Consider the following 17,205-nt stretch of genomic DNA (forward strand, 5'->3'; position numbering starts at 1 on the left):
AGGAAAACAGCTATGGTTAATTTTAAAACATTAATGATTTTACGTGGTTGTCATGCTATCCTTGCAATGCTCTTAGAAAGTCACAACTTTATGTACAGGGAAAAAAAATTATCTAGAAAAAAAGAAAACCTTTTTTTTTCATTTTTCTAGCTACCTCTCACTAAGCTTTTCTAGCTACCTCTCACTTTTCGCTTGTCTTTGATCTCTTGCTATTATTCCTATAGCCAACAAGAAAAGTTCACGAGGCAAATGGGAAACAGATACAAAAGAAACTTAATTGAAGGTAATAAGAGTTTTAGGCTTGTGATTGTGATGTGAACTGTGATGCTGGATTTAATGCTTAGTTTTTTTGGTTGGTTTCTGACAACAGAACCTCACTTGAATAACGTACAGTTGGATGACTCTTATATCAAATAGGCTACAGGTTTGGTTTTTCTAAAGGCCCCTGGTAATAATGTTCCAAATGTCTAGGTGTCCTAAATAACTAAAGAGGTCATGGTTCATGTTCCTAGCACAAGGTTTTGTGGATTTTTTGAATGCAAGTCTGAACTTAATAGCCCAGCTTTTATGGTCTGATGGCTGAGAGGCAGTTACAAGGAAAATGGAAATTACAGAAGTGACTTCACTCTTATACACCTATGTACATATACATATGTTCTCCAGGTTGAGCATTCTAATTGTGCCTTTACATATAAGTCTGTCAAGCAGCTTTACACAGCATCTTTTTTAGCATCCATTTAAAAAGTGAATCTTCAAAGTCCATTAATGTGTTAATCACCCCTGTATCAACAAAATTACAAGTAGAATCGATCATTTCCTTGTTCAAAAACTGTTGTTCTAACGTGAACATTTTCTGCCACAAACCATCACAAGTTTTTAAATTCTGTTCTACATTTGTACACTTCACTATCTGAATTCCTGTCTTCTTCCGGGATCTGGTGATGTATGACTTTATTCTTGTATGTACCTGATAAAATTTGTATGTGCAGCTAAAATCCTTCCTCTTCACTGGAATTCTTTCAGTATAACTGATCCTAATTTTTATGGATCTGTGAAACCTCATAGTGACCTCAGAATCACCGAGTTGTTTGTCATATATGTGCCTCCATGGTATGCAGAATGGTGCCTTGTGTACATGTCCCAAAAAACTCCATAATTCTCTGATTGTCTAGCTATGGCGGACTATGAAGAAAATAAATTTTGGGGCTGTACATGAGATGCATGAGTAATGAAGAAGAATATGGTATGCAGAAGGTGATTGAAGCTTTTGCATTGGAAGAGTTTGTAGGGGGAAAGTGTGTCTTAACAAGAATGTTATGTGAAAGCAGTCTGAGGGCCCATGTATGGGTCTGAGGAACTGGTGAGTTTGGGGCCACACACTTGAAGGAGTGGTATAAGAAGCACTGCATGAGCACACAAGAAGATGACCAGCCATGATGTAAACAGTGGAGCGTGTCCTTCACTGCAAGTGGTTTGCGTAATTAGGGTAGTTAAGAGCATATGGAAATGGTGGCTACTGAGCTTTGCCTCTTGCTGCTTCACTTGATGTGGCACTAGAATGTGAGGAATGCAGAACGTTATTTGGTCACCAATGTGGAAAAAAAAAAAAAAGTCTATGCCCATGTTGTCTCCCATGTATACTGCTAATGCATTGGACTAATTAAATTTCTACTGAATTCAAGGGAAACACTACTTTCTTGGTGTGCAAATTTGTGTTATCTGTGCTTTTTTTTTCTTTAAACAATATACAGTTTAATGCTTTGTATTTGTTTGAAAACATTGTTTGCTGAGCTCCAGAAACTCAGCTGATATCCTCAGTTTTTATTTCATTTTTGAATAGGATCCAGTTTGTGAAAATGAAATCCTATTAAACTGAGTAAAAATCTGCTAAGCCTTCTATACACCTCAGGTGTCTGTCAATTTGAGGATAGTTTTTAAGACTGATGTTAGGATTTTTTTTTCATGACATTGAGATCAACTTTGAAGTAGTATCCTGTCAGCTTTGTTTGCCATAGCTAATTCTATATTGTATTTTATCCTGTACGTCTCAATATTAGCAGTCCTTAGGTACTGAAAATAGCATCATAAGAATTTCCTCAGGCATTTCACAGTGTGTCTGATGCCAGTGCAATTTGCAGAGGAATAATCTGTTTGACAATAAGCTCCATTTTTTTTGTTATGTAAATTGCTGTTTATATTACAGTATTTTCCAGCAAGAGTTGTTATTATTATTTGATTTTTCAGTATTGCACCAAAATGGCTTCTGTTTTCAGTATTATGTTTTACTCTCATTTTATCCTTTCTTAAAATCCTGTTGCGTTACTGAAAATGTCTACCAAAAACCTAAAAAATATAAAGGCAAAGATGAAAAGTTCTAGGAATATATCCTACAGAAAACTCAACGACAACTGGAGATAGCTCTCAGCATCTTACAGTGGTTCTCTACTGATTAACTGTTATGTTACATATGAGACAGGCTTCAGTTTTCTCTGCAGTATGTTTTTTCTATATTGTGAGAAAGGATATATGATTGAAGGTCTATGTTCCCAATGATTCTCCAAGTAGGATTAACTTTTCATAACATTTTTCATGCTAGTACTAGCAGAAAGGAAACAATTTGCTTTTAGAATCTCATTTCAGTGATAAAGTTCTTGTGTTCTTCCATCAAGCAGATTTATTTCTCATTAATTTTTTTCATAAAAAAGAGTTGGTGCTGTAGGATTTGTAGGTTGGACAGAATATCACTTGCAATGCTGAACTGATAGCATTGCTTCTGAAAACACATCAAGGCATATGTATATACTTCTTTTTCATTGTTATTATTTTTAAATCTAAGGTGTCTTAGAACTTCTTTGATTAGACTACTAGGAAAAAAAGGATCTGAGTTGTTTACTGAGTATGTATATAGTACATGCACTCAGTAACATTAACTTCACTGGTTAGAAATATTGAGTCTGTATTGTAAAGACTGTTTACTCTTTGCTCTAGTCAAAATGCCATCCTATGCTACAGTGAACTTTTTTATGATTAATAGCATAGAGTTGAGTAATCAGGAAAAAGCAAAATAAAAGGCTTGATAGTATACACAGCTGTGGAGAAAAGCATATCCTGAACATCTTTAGTAGTAACTAGTAATAGAATTCTAGATATTGGTGTAGAAACTTTGTTACAAGCAGTCTGTCATATTTTGAAAGGACCATCTGCAATTTTGTTGAATTTTTATGCTTTTTATGATACTGTAATAACTAAGAGTTTTTTCATCTCATATTTCACAGTTGTCCAAATCTTCCTACGGGGGTTGTCTACCTTTTTTTTTTTTCTTTTTCTTTTTCTTTTTTTTTTTTCCTGTTTTTCACTAGTAGGGAATTTCTACTAGATGCAGCATTTCTGTTACTCGTATCTGGTTTCTGAGACACATAGAGAACCATAAGAAAATGATAAAAATGAGTAGACATTTTTGAAATGCTAGAAACGACATTTAAAGAGATTAAGCTGCACTACAGATTTAAGAGGGACACTTCCTCATAGAGATGTTATCATATACCAGTCTCACAGGATTTCTAGCAACTGTTTCTAAAGCATTAAGTACTGGCCACTGGTTTCTTATGTTTATATAACTATTCTGTTCCAATTGGTAGGAATCCAGGTAAAAGTATCTGAAGAGAATTGTGCTAGCCCATAATCTGCTCTAATATGAGCTGTTTGCCCAGCAACAGAAAGCTAAAAGTGACATAAATTCCCATACTTATCCATCTCCTTCATTAGAGGCACTGCTTACTGTTCTGGAATATAAAAGCAGCTGGGCTGCTGAATTTGCCATATTTTTTTCTAGTCGTGAGCTCAGATTTTCCATTGAAGTTACTGTAAGTTTTGCACAAAAATCAAGGGCAGTACATTGGCCAGAACGTGTGATAAATAAATATTTATACACAAATCAGAATGCTACTGACGGCTGCTTTGCACTTTAGAATTCTAAATATTTTAAGAAGCATCTGTTACTAAACTGAGGCATCATTTCTGAAAGTACCCATATTTACTTTGTGAAAGTACACATACTTGGAAGTACACATATTTACTGTGATGAACATAGTGACAAACTCTTGGATTACAAGAATACACTTAAAATTATAAAGGCAATATAATATGATTGAATTAAAATTATAATGAACAGACTGAATATTCAGTCTATGTGAATATTCTCTACTGTGAAAGATTAATGAAATGAATAACCCGATATTGTGCCTCAACTTCTTAGGAGCTGAAAGATTCCTGTGATCTATTTTGAGAGGCTTTTCTGATTTACTTACTTTTTAATATCTGAAAGCAAATATAATGAATATATTTTTTTCCTATTACTTCAACAACTAAGGGACACAGGAGGTTTCCGGTCTTCAGAGAATCACAGAATATTCTGAGTTGGAAGGGACCCATAATGATCACCGAATCCAACTCCTTTCTGAAGGGTAGAGTAATGACTGCAACCTGAGGGAAGTGCTGATGTTTATTATATTCTTTGGAACAAAGCGTTCCCACTGGTAGATACGTGTTACCCATACATAATCTGTATTCCTCCATGCAGAGTTTTTTATTTCAAAGAACTGAAAGAAAAGATTAAAAGGTTTAATTCCTGTATTTGTTTGAAAGAGTAACAACTCTTTGTTTCACAAAGACTGAAACAACTTTTAGACTAGAATATGTAGCTGCTGCATCTAGTTTAACTGGTGAAGAAATTCTAGTCCGTATATGTACTGCATCTTCACAAGTAGGATGGTCATGGTCGTGGATTCTTACCCATATATGTTTCCAGTTAGGAAAATTCCACAGGCATGGATTCTCTCTAGACTAGTATATTAGTATGACTTAGAGTAAAAACAGACTGTAATTCAAACATGACATAATGTGTGTATATTACTGAGATTCTTTCCCACTGAAAATGAATTAAGAATGATATTTACTCCTTACATAATACATATGAAATTCAAAGCACTTTGCAATTTTATAATGTTCTTGCATTGCTAATTAGAGGTTAAATAATATACGTATACCAAATTAGCCTCATAGCTAAGATACAAGCCCACAAATTTATTACAGAATTGTCATCGAACTGCTGAATTGTTTTAAAGAATCAAAACATCAGCAGTTTCCTGTGAATTAAGTCACATCTCACTATAGACCCTAGCATAACAATTTTAAAGACACAATACTATAAACATTTAGGGATGAATGTCATCATGTGCTCCCCTCTACCCCCCTTCTTTCTCCCAACTCCCTACTCTGGTCTTGCCTTGCACGGCAAACAATGAGTAACAATGTTGACAGCATTCATAAAAACAGAGTAACAACCACAAATCTGTCTCAAACTGAGTGGGCTGAATGAACTGATAACAGACACCTGGCTCAACAGCTGAGGGCTATTCGAGCATGTGCCTTTTTCAAAAAAAAAAAAAAAAAAAAACAAAACAAAAAAAAACAACAAAACAAGTATGACTATGAGTCAATCATCCCATAAATAGAGAGCAGCTCAAGAATCCTATGAGTTTGCCTATGTGGTAGCTGAATGCATAATGGGACCCTCCTTGAGTGGGGATGTCTCTCAAGGCTACACCTGCACAGAGATCCCTTACACGTTGATGACAAGACACCTTGCCAGTACAGATCCTTGGTAAGTGACTAATAGTTTGGTTTAGGCTTTGATAGACTCACTAAGATCATATGTGATCATATGCTTTGTCAATTTTGCTAAGATTAAATCTTTGATTGTGTACATAAAATCCCTTAGACACAAGCTGTTGGCTAAGTCTAGGGACTAGGAGTGGATCCAGATGCACCTAGGCTCCTTACCTCCCTGGTTCAAGGTTAGAAAGTAAGGGGGTCCACTCTGAACCTGGTGACTCAATGGGAGGGTCTCCTGTTTGTTTGTTTAACCCTACCATTTATGCAGTAAGTAATCAAGTGTACCCAGCTATCTTGAATCTTGTTAAGTCACTCTTAAATCACTATATAATATTATGTCAGTAACTATATTCCTTCTTCTCTTTTATAGGCAAAGTGTACAGTGCCATTATTTCCTTCTGTGATAATGAGTTTTTTGAAGTTTCAGCACTACAAATTAATTATTTATGTGTCTCTAAGTAGAACCCAAAAAATCTAAAATACAAGATAGAACATAAACTGAATCCATGCTGATTATCACTAGATACTTCCTGAACCACACTGTATCTGGGAGAATATCATTGATGTAATAAATAAATAAGTAATTGGACAGCTTATTTATGACATTGGCTTGTATACTTCACAAATAAAGAAGAAAAGCTTTTTCTTTTTCTTTTTTGGCTGCAATAATATGGAAGGGTAAGGGTCTAAAGCAAGAAGAGCTATGTAAGCATCAAAGCAGCACTGATTATCAATTGACCAGGACTATATGCAGCCTAAAAATACATAACATTTTGAAATCATTTTAAGCATCTACTCAAACGCATGGCTTCTTCATAAATGAACTCACAGATTTATTTATTTTTTTTAAGAAAGAATATTTGATGTTCTAGATACATTAAGTCAGCGAGTACAGAAAGGTGGGTAACTTCACAGAAGGCTTTGTGGAAGATGGGGTACGGGGTACTATTTTTCCCTTAACAACAAAGCAGTTTGGGGTGGAAAGTGATAGAAGTGCCTCCACTCTGGAGAAAAGTAAGCATAACATTCAAAAGATGAGCGTTAACACAGCTGTGAGCAGGAGTGAGAGTTACAGATGGGTACATACATAATACTGTGGGTATCATGCCTGGTCTCACAATTCCTCTTTAAAGGTTCAGCAGCTCTTAAGGCTTGAAAGCAAAACTTATGTCCAATCTTGATGAACAAAACTCTGCATGCCATGCTTATAAAAATCTGCACGGCCCCCTGAAATGTGGTTTGTCTTTAACGTTGTTGTAACCACTGCTGAAACACACCGCTCACTGCTTCACTGTGCTCATATCCATTGTTTGGTCTCCATAAACATTCAGCAAGTGTCAATGAATGCCAAGAGGTGCCATTTTTTCTCACACGGAGGAATTCAGTGACATACCTTTGCTTCATACTCATTTCCAGGTCAGATGCCAATTTGTCAGACTGCTCCTCTGCTGCCAACTGTCATACAGCAACAAAATGTAATGGAGTATTGGAGGGAAAGTTCAACCTCTGCTGCCACACCATCAACATCTGCCTCTGGCATTGTGGACCAACTTGGTAAAATAAGAGGCATTATTTTTGGAGCAACCCTTGTACCTTATTTTGCTTACTTTTATCACCATTTAAGTGTCAGGGTACAATGGTGTAAGTGTATTTTAATTGCTTTGCGTTTACGCGTTGTCATTAATTGCAGGTCTCTCTAAAGGCTTCAGTCATCAGTCAAGGCGGTGCTCAGCCCTCATTGTTCAGAGAACTTGTTACCAGTACTTTTTTAACTTCTTTGTTTTACTAGTTTCTATATAGAAAACTTAGCTTTTCTGGAACTTTCAAAGTGAAGGCACGAAGGAAGCATATTTATCTGAATACAGCCATCCTCTGATCCTATTCAAGGTACTGTCATTACTTTTCTCTCATTCCCCTTGAACATTCTAATTCAACTTCAAAAAGAATGTTTAGTTTAGCCTCTGCTTGAAGAAATGAAATGGTGATCACCTTGTTATCAAAACAAAGGAGGTCACATTCAAACAGACTTCAGTGGTGTCTGCCTGGAAGTTTAAAGTGTTTAAACTGGCAGCTGCTGGATAATGAGCACAGACACAAAGCGCTGGAAATTCTCTAGGGGTTCTGATAATTTCCTCCTTAATTAATGTGTTTGCCGAATTCAGTAAGCTAACTGGTCTAAATAACGGCCAAGTTGCCGACTTCTGTAAGCACTGAATTTTGCCTTTTACCTTTGCTTCTCCTCTGCTCCATGGGTTGGCGGTATCTAGCAGGCAGGCTACAGCTGTGCTTGGTGCTGCCAGTGCGGTATCAGCAAGAGCAGGGGTCCACAACACCTGGACCGCAGCATGCGCTCTGGACAACAAAACGTTAACGTTTAGGCTTCTCTTGCTCCAGCCTTGCCTGCAGGGTGGGGAGGGTACGGCAGGTGGCGCCACCGCCTCCATGGAGGCCACGTCAGTGCCCGCCCCGCAACCCGGAACCGCTTCACGGCGCGGCGCTTTTCCGTTCCCTTCAGCGCCGGCACGCAGCGGGCCCCGCGCTGCAGCACGGGCCGCTCAGGCTGCCGGGAGCTCGAGGCGTGATGGCGGCGCCGGCGACCTCCGCGACGCCGCCGAAGAAGATCGTGGCACCCACCGTGTCGCAGATTAACGCGGAGTTCGTCACCCAGGTGGGCTGGTCGTGCCGAGGCGGGGCCTTCCCGTCCTCGGGAATCTGAGGCGTGGGCCTTAAGGCTGCAGCGCGCAGCCACAAAGTAGCAGGTCTTGGTGAGCTGTCTTTGCGTCTTGTCAGGTGTCTCAAGGGGACTTTGCATCCCCTGAAAGGATGTGTTGTAGCTTTGAGGGATTTGCTAGAGGGAGCTTAAGAACAGCAGCAATTAAAAGTGTTATATAGCAGCCTCTGCATCTAAAACTAATACAGAAAATTGCACTTCAGTTCGAAAACGTGTAGGTGTAGAAACTTTAGCAGTGAGAAGCACTATTGTACAAACATTGTAGTTACTTAGAAACTAGTGTAATAAAACGTGGGCTTTGGGTCTGTTGTAGAGCTATCATGTCATTACTAAAAAGTGTATATGCTTACCATGTTTGTTTGTCTCTCCATACAGTTAGCAAATAAATATTGGGCTCCCCATGCGAAGAAAAAACTGTCTTTTGATTCAAAGGTAAATACTTCCATTTGAATTGTAGTGGGATGCTGACCAACCCTTTTATGACACACTAACCTCTGATGGTGCCTGTATCATAAAAGGGTGTGGAAAGCTGCTTGAAAGGTCATCATTTACCACACTATAGTTAGAGGGTTTTTTTTTGTTTTTTTTTTGTTTAGTATTTTTGTTTAGTATTGAAATAGAGACACTGTCATGAAAATGTGCTGCAATAGTGCAGTTCTTTTGCATCCTGTTTGGTTTATTTTAGCCAAGAATTTATGAGCAAAAGGATCTTGGGGATGGGGATACTCTTAGAAATTCATGAAGGGTGAAGGATAAGTATAAATGAATGATAATGCTTATTAAAAGTTTCTTTTGAGGGTTTAGATTGGAAAGCTTTATTACTGTTGTGATTGATATCTTTGTTTTTAACGCTTGAAGTTTAACTGTATATGTTTGGTTCTATGTTGGCATCCTGTAGTGTAGGATCCTCTAATGTTTTTTTCCCTTGTTATTTGGCTTAATCTCCCTTTTCAGCCTCTGCTTGATCTTTGTAGTATGTTGGTGATAGGATTTGTATGTGATTGATAGAACTAGGATGAAGATAAGCAGTTGAATTAGAAGTCTTTATGATGCAGTATCGAAGTGTGCATATTGCATCAGGTAGAACAGATTCTTCTATTCCTGGTGGAAAAGCTGGGTAAGAATGGCTGGTTTTGGTTTGATGCTGTTTAAAAAACACAGCAACAATTGATGACCAGGTTGATGCAGGCTCTTCAGGACTATTTTAAATTCAACAGTAAGACAAAGATTAGTGGTGAAAAAGACTTGCATATCATTTTGACTTTTATATAAAACTCTGAGTGAGACTTAGGTAATTTCTTCTTTATCTCTGAAGCCTTTGGTCTGACCAGAACTGAGATGTGTTTGGTATGATATATTTAACCAAATATAGTTAATCAGAGAGTAACTATGCACAGTAACTTGGAATGCATAAAATATATGAATGCATTTTCAATAATTTTATGACGTATAATTTTTAAATGGTTCTTACCCATAGGTTATTGAAGATGTATATGCAAAAGAAATTGTCAAATCAAAGTAAGTACACTGGTCACTTTCTGTTAAAGACACCCATTTCAACATTATGTGTATTGCAGTTATTTCTGATGCTTCAGAGTGCTTTAAAATACATTCGTATATTGAAAGCACACGGGAATGATATAAATGCATTGCAGTATAGTTGTAATAATAATAATTATGTTATTTCAAAGTTCAAATGTGACAAAAAGGAAGTTCATAAACTCATACTCCTTGTATATGAGTGTTGGACAGCTCTTGTTTGGTCTGGCACTGTATTGTGATTTGTTTGTTTTGTGTTGTGATGATTATAGAAGGCTGATCTCTTTATTGCTAGTTGTAGTGCATCTGGCTTTTTGCTTTTTATTTATTTGTTTGTTTATTTTCTTTTTTCCCTAGTTTTTGTAACCAGATTTAAAGCAAGAATCTTATTTCATTGAATTTCAATGAATGAGGTAGACAAGGAAAAAGAAGAGTTCTTATTTTTACGTCTGTGTGTATAGAAATAGGTGGTAGCAATAGGAGTTGGAAGCTATTCAGGAAAAATTTGAATTTTGAAGGCAATATTGTTTATAATTGCTTTATGAAAGTAATCTAAAACTGCTGTGCAGAATCAGAGCAAACTTGCATTTTCATTAACTCAGAATCAACGCTGTTACAAACTGAATTAGCATATAGTCATAGTTTTCCAGAACATGCTGTTAGCTTCTACCAATTTATGTCTTCAGGACTGTAAGAAAATGGTGTCCCCGTACTGGAAGATCTGGATGGACTCACTGCATGCAACAAAACAAGGGGGGGAAATAACCATTTTTTTTGTGCAGCTGTGCACAGAAAGCTTTTTTTTGCTATGCTAATTGATTACTTTTCTTCATTTTTAGGTTTGCAATTAGAAAGATAATGCTTCTTGAATTCAGGTAAGCTAAATGGAGTAAAATTTTAAGTCTATTTTCTGTAGAAATTCATAAAGGTGGAGAAACAGATGCAGAGCAGTTAATCTGCTTGAAGTTTATATACTTGCTTTGTTTCTGTCTCGAGTCTTATGAGCAGGCAGAATTAGATAGATTTTGCTTGAAGAGGCTGAAATATGTAAGTAGTAGCACTAGCTAGAAAAATGGGATAAACTTTTATTTATTTATTATTTATTGTTTCCTGCTTCCTTGTTAGAAAAGGCGCAAGGGAAAAAAATAAGCTGTCATTTTGGGTTTGATAGAGCAATACCATGGAGTTACTGTTTCAGTCATTTTTGTGAAAATTCATAATATTATAAGTTTGTAATGTGATTTAAGTACTTTTTGTTGTATATCCACATCTGCTACCATTTAACCTTTAAGTCATGTTCTCTGTTTTTTCCTTTCCTCTGTCAGTCCCTCAGGCTCTCTTGCCTTCACACACATGAGATTTTTCCATTCATATTTACATAGATTTATCCTATATAATCCTATAGATTTGGGAACATAAAAATATTTTTATTAAAATGTATTGGAAGTTTATTGGAGTTCTTGGATGGAATGAAGTGTGGAACTCCCTCTTGATTTGCGGGAGGATGGAGGAATTTCCTTCTCCTTGGAAGCCGTATACATCCCATATTGTATGTCTGAAGTTCTCATTTTCTTTATCTGATGCTACACGTCATCTGGGGAATAAGCCACCAGGAAGTATAAATCCTTATCTGACTCTTATTGAGACTTCTGCTCCTGGTTATATATATATGTACAAACCCTTGCTGTTTTGTTTCCTTTTTTTTTTTTTTCCTCACTGTTCCTGGTACTTGTCTTACCCAAATTATTGGAAAAGTAAATAAGTAAAACAGGCTCGTAGAAGGGCAAAAAGAATGTTAGAGCCAGCATTAAGATGAGAACGAGTAAGCAGCTGAATTAGAAACAAACAAGAATTTCTGGAGGCATAAGGTGCAAATATGCTATTGAAAATAATGGATTTAGAGATTTTTCTCCTAAGGAATAGCTATCCTGCATAGTTTCAAGGGGTAGCTAGAAGAGGGAGGCAGCGCTGTGTTCAAATTGCTTCTTATCTCTAAGCTAGTTTTAAGAGATTCTTCTGTGAGAAAGGTACCATCTTAATGAAGAAGCAGTGCTTGTTGCTGTGTAGCTGCTATTTCCCAGGGTCCAGTAATTTTTTCAGTTTTCTTGAATTCACTTAATAAGGTAACAGTTATGTAATTACTCAGATAGTGTTACATGGTAGTTGTCCTTTGCATCTTATGCTAGGAAGTGCTGCATGTGACATTCTGTAGTTAAGTGAATTTCTTTTCCTTCTGGATAATCAGTATGAATTCTTTTTCTGATTATATGTTGAGCTGTGGCTACTTAGGGCATTTTTAAACCTCTCTTATCAGTTTGTCATCCTGATAAGAAAATCATCTGTCTCTTGTAGCAGTTACGTGAATCTGCCATTACCAACATTGCTGAAGTGACCTGATTGAGAGTTAGCTACAGGAACTGCTCAGTAACTTTAAAGATGACAAACCAACCTCGCCTGTGAATAATTGCTTTTTTGTGTGAGTGACAGATTATGTGGGTGGCAGCAACTAATGACACATTCTTTGTCTTTTCAAAGCCAGTACCTTGAAAATTACCTATGGATGAATTATTCTCCAGAGGTGTCCAGTAAGGCATACTTAATGTCAATCTGCTGTATGGTGAACGAGAAGTTCAGAGAGAATGTCCCTGCGTGGGAGGTAACCAATTACAATTACAGCTAGAATTGACTTTTATATAGAAATTGCAGTTTTTGCAGCGTGTTCTCTTATACTGATGGAAAGTAGCAAAGCTTGTGGTGTTTAAAGTAAATGGTACTTCAGCTGGAATATTTCATATTATATAGTGTGAGTTAGAGAAAGCAGTACATGGATGAAAGATCACCTGATTATTTTTTTTCTGTGCATGAGTCTTTTGTTCTGCTGCCTCGTTATCAGTGGCACTTCACTTTTTTTGCGCTTGAAAAGGGCTGGCACATGCAGAGAAGTTATTTCTCTGATAGTAATAGGAAAAAGAACTTTTATATCTGTGCATATGAGAAGGCACTACTGAAAATCTGACATTTTATCTAATATTATTTTCCTTGAAACCTGTGAGTAATGCTTTTGTGGCTATATTGCATGAAATTTTAAACTGAATCTCTTATTGCTACTTCTGTGTATTGTTTTGTTTAGTAGTAGCTTTAGAAATGTTTTTGCGTTTCTACAAATGGTCTACTTTTCATGTGGACCTAGTGGTGGTGGACCTATTCTGTGTCCTAGAGGGCAAAATATAATGCAGTAGTCCCTTTAAGAGTTCTCCCACATACTGGGGAATCCCTGATCAGGAGGATATCATTAAGACTGTGTTTGTATTGCCTAGTAAGAATAAATGTCAGAAAGGAAAATTCTTCCTTTTATGCATTTGAATGAATCTGGAGATCTCAAGTTATGCTGTGTGATTGAAGTTTGAAATTTGTATCACCTTGACTCAAGATTAACTTCCTTTTCTGTTCCTAGACATTCAAAAAGAAGTCAGAGCACTTTCCCTTCTTTTTCAAATGCATTCTGGAAGCATCACTGGTTGAGGATGATAATGAATTCTCTCTACATGAACAGACAGTTCTCCTACTTTTCCTTGATCATTGCTTCAATAGTTTGGTATGTTAAGTGTAACTTTTACAATAATTACTGTGTAGTTCTGCCCTCTTAGCAGCAGTTCAGTTTTAGCAATTCTTTAGGAGACAGAATTTTCATTTATAGATGATGGTGATGTTGGATGGTGTTTACCCTTCTTTTTGAGGCTTGGTTTCTCTCTACACACAAAGATGCAAGAGACTCAAGATTTGAAGTAATGAATTTAGAGACATATATTCAGTTACATTTCAAATGGTGCTTAAAAATGTTTTTACTAAAAAATACGTTTTACCCTTAAAGAATTTGTTACTACAGGTCTCTTGTAGTTTGGTTGCAAAATTGCATAGAACTATTTTTATTAACATATTGCTGCATGTTATTATTTTTATTATTAAGAGAGATTATAGTTTTTTCACCTTTGAAAAGAGAATTTGGGTTAAACTTGTCTTCACTTTTCATATGTTAGTCCTAAGGAACCATATGACCAAAATATTCTTAATATATAGTAGAAGCTGGATACAGTTGTAGATTCTAATTTGCAAGTGTAGAGAGGAAAAGAAAAACAACTTGCATCTTATATGAAATATGTCTCCGTTAACTCTCTTGTCAGTGTATATATTGGACACAAGATGTATTAGTCAAAACCAAGGTTTACACAAGCAGTGAACAGTTCTAAGAGTTACTGGGGAGTGATGTTGTGTAGTTTCCTGTTCGGAAGTTGTGAAATCTAATACAGCAGCGTACATGCAGATCGCAACGTCCATTGATTATTTTGCAAGATTATACTTGCAAGACAGGCACATCAGAAAGTATAAATGTCCTTAAAAATGCTTTCTATATCTCTAACTTTCTGACAGGAAGTGGATTTGATAAGAGGTCAGGTGCAGCAGCTCATTTCCTTACCGATGTGGATGGCTCTACAACCTGTAAGCATAATAATGTAACCTTCTAGGCAAAATGCAAGTTCTACAATGTGAGTTGTATAGTGACTGTCCAGTATTTGAAACAGTCTGCATTACAGTGGATCTGTATTTTTGTGTGCTTGGTAAACTCTTTCCTGTTTGTTGCAAATTGCTATGTTCATTTGCAATTGTATTTTTTTTTCTCTCCACAAATCTAAGCTTTACTGATCATTGCTTTTTTGAAGTATTGTTTGTAGGCTAGGACATGAAAATGCTATAGGACTGGGAAATTGACTTGCTATGGAAATGGGAAGCAGTGAAATAGGAAAGCAAAGAATACCAAAAAGCCAACTGAGAAGGGTGTATGTGGTACTACTGAGGGAATAACTTTTAAATAGATGGATGATGCAGATGTGTGTCAGTGACTTCTGTAGATGTTTTTCTGAATTACTACTTGGTATTACTGAGTTTCATTATTTGCTTTTCTTGTAAGAAAGACTTTCTTACCTTTTCAGAAACGACTGGAGCAAGAGCTGAAAAAGACACCAAAACTAAGAAAATTCTGGAATCTAATTAAGAAAAATGATGAGAAAATGCATGAGGAGGCAAGAGTGCAGTATGTTACAACAGATTTTTTTTCTATTTAAATCCGATGGCTGATGTATTGGCCATTGTAATTCAACTAAGTGGAGTTGCTGTAATAATAATATTCATAGTTAAAAAACAACAGCAAAAGCCAGACAACCAATCAACAACAACGTAAAGCTCGCACATAAGGATCGATTGTGTTTTCTCTCTTGGAAACTATTTTGTTTTCCAGTAATCTTCATGTAAATTAATGTTACAGAAGCTAACATTGTATTTGATCAGTGAGTTTATGATTACAAATTTTAAAGCCAGTGGATAAGGGCTATATAACAGTATTGTATTGTATAGTTGCTCATGTATTTTTTTTTTATGGCAAGGTCTTCACTCTCACATGAATTAAAGTGCTTAAGTAAACTTGTGTGTATCTTACAGAAGTTAAATGTTCAAATAATTTTTGTATTATAATGTGATAAAGTGTATGTAGTATCATACTTCTCTTTTACTTAGTAGAAGTATGGGATGTTAATCCATTTTTTTTTTCTATAAGTTAAGAACAGATTCTGCTAATCTTTTTGCCTGAGTGGAAGAAAGTTTATCATCTAAAGAACTTAGGAATGGCTCAAAACAAGTTGTTATCATTATGTATGTCTGAAAGCAGCTGACTTCGTACTTGTGAAAGATATTTCTAGTCTTCATTTCAGGAATATTAATTCTTTTGTCCTCTATTTGATTTTAGAGCGTATCGAGAGAGAAGATTTCTTTCGCAGCTCATTCAGAAATTCATTTCTGTGCTAAAATCAATACCTGTTTCAGGTAACTCCTGGTTCTTGTGTTATTTTGCTGTCTGTTAATGTGTCTTAAATTCTTTTCTTGTATTGAAGCATAACTACTTAGGATACCAGCCTGAGGTCGGAGACTTTATCTATACGGGGTTTTGGTAATAAGCCTGTCTGCATGGATTTCATGTCAAAGTTAGTATTTGTATTTATGCTTTAAAAATGAAATAGCGGAAAGTTACTTTAAACATGTTTTATTTAGGTTCAATGTGGTCTTAAAAATATTTTCTGGATAGTGGTACTCTTAATTGTGTACTTACATCTTCCATACAATATTAAAACATCTTAAAGCATGCCTATATGGGTTGTTATAAATGCATATCATGAAGCTGTCAGTAATATCATATTCTGTCAGTAATGTTGATTTATGATGAGAGCAGAAATGTGAGTGAAGTTAAATGCTGTGAAATTTGACTACTCATGATTTATGAGAAGTCACACTGACAAGAAAAAATTATATGCTTGCCTGATTGAGAACAGAAAAAGTGTTTCTACAGAAGGTTAGTAGCATTTTGACAAATAAATAAACTGCTTATAATCCAGCACAGTTTAGGTAACATCACTTGCTAGAATTCTGCTTTTGTTCTTGAGAGCTAAAACTTGCAAAGAGTTTGTGAGCTTTACGGAGAATTTCTGCGTATCAAGGCTTTTTCAAAAAAGGTACCTAACTCATCCCGCTTCCCAGCTGTGCAAAGACTGGTTTCCAAAGACTTGCTTTAACAGTATGATGAAGGCTTTTGGAAATAGACATTCATTAAAGCGGATTTCGTATTGTGTTCTGACTTGATCCTCTTAGTTTCTCAGCAGTCCACTTAAACTATACGCTGCTTTCAGCATTGTAGCGAAGCCCTTGATGATACATTTTGTAATGTTTCAGTGGGTCCAGTACTGTTGAAAGTACTGGTTCTTAGGTCATTTATTTTTTTTTTTTCATGCTTTTTAGATCTTCATTTGAAGAAAATCTTCACACCAATCTCATTTCTCTTTCTTTATGTATTTTTTTTTTTTTAAGAGCGCTTCGTTTAAATGTTTTCATAGGGTTGCAGGGTAGTTGAGATTGGAAGGGACCCTTCAGTGTTATGTAGTCCAACCCCTTGATCAAAGCACAGTTAGTTAGAGGAGGTTGCTCCAGACCTTGTCCAGTTAGACTTGAGTGTTTCCAAGGGAATATAACAGGCAGTTGGACAGTCACTATGGACTTTCAGCCAGTTGACCACACGTGCCACATACATACTAAAAATATTTTGGCTGAAAAGACATTCATGGGAATGGGGTGAGATGTGGAAATAGATCTTCGTGGGCCTAACATGTTTGAAAGATACTACACTTTACCTGAGTATATACACTGTTAGACTATTTGACCAT

At 36.2% G+C, this 17,205-nt stretch overlaps 1 protein-coding gene across 1 annotated transcript in view; it reads left to right on the plus strand.

Annotated features, from left to right (window-relative positions):
• The first annotated feature begins 8,229 nt into the window (after window positions 1-8,229).
• Window positions 8,230-17,205, plus strand: part of AQR (aquarius intron-binding spliceosomal factor) — a 49,226-nt gene continuing 40,250 nt past the window's right edge. Inside the window, exons 1-9 of the mRNA XM_042863877.1 lie at window positions 8,230-8,341; window positions 8,780-8,836; window positions 9,882-9,922; window positions 10,783-10,818; window positions 12,479-12,599; window positions 13,398-13,538; window positions 14,372-14,440; window positions 14,932-15,032; window positions 15,741-15,817. Of these exons, the coding sequence (XP_042719811.1) occupies window positions 8,255-8,341; window positions 8,780-8,836; window positions 9,882-9,922; window positions 10,783-10,818; window positions 12,479-12,599; window positions 13,398-13,538; window positions 14,372-14,440; window positions 14,932-15,032; window positions 15,741-15,817 (730 nt within the window). The 5' untranslated portion in view covers window positions 8,230-8,254. The remainder of the gene's footprint in view (window positions 8,342-8,779; window positions 8,837-9,881; window positions 9,923-10,782; window positions 10,819-12,478; window positions 12,600-13,397; window positions 13,539-14,371; window positions 14,441-14,931; window positions 15,033-15,740; window positions 15,818-17,205) is intronic.

The sequence above is a fragment of the Lagopus leucura genome, unplaced genomic scaffold (genome assembly GCF_019238085.1).
Source record: "Lagopus leucura isolate 7727_CA_CO unplaced genomic scaffold, USGS_WTPT01 Super-Scaffold_1, whole genome shotgun sequence".
Lineage (NCBI taxonomy): Eukaryota > Metazoa > Chordata > Aves > Galliformes > Phasianidae > Lagopus > Lagopus leucura.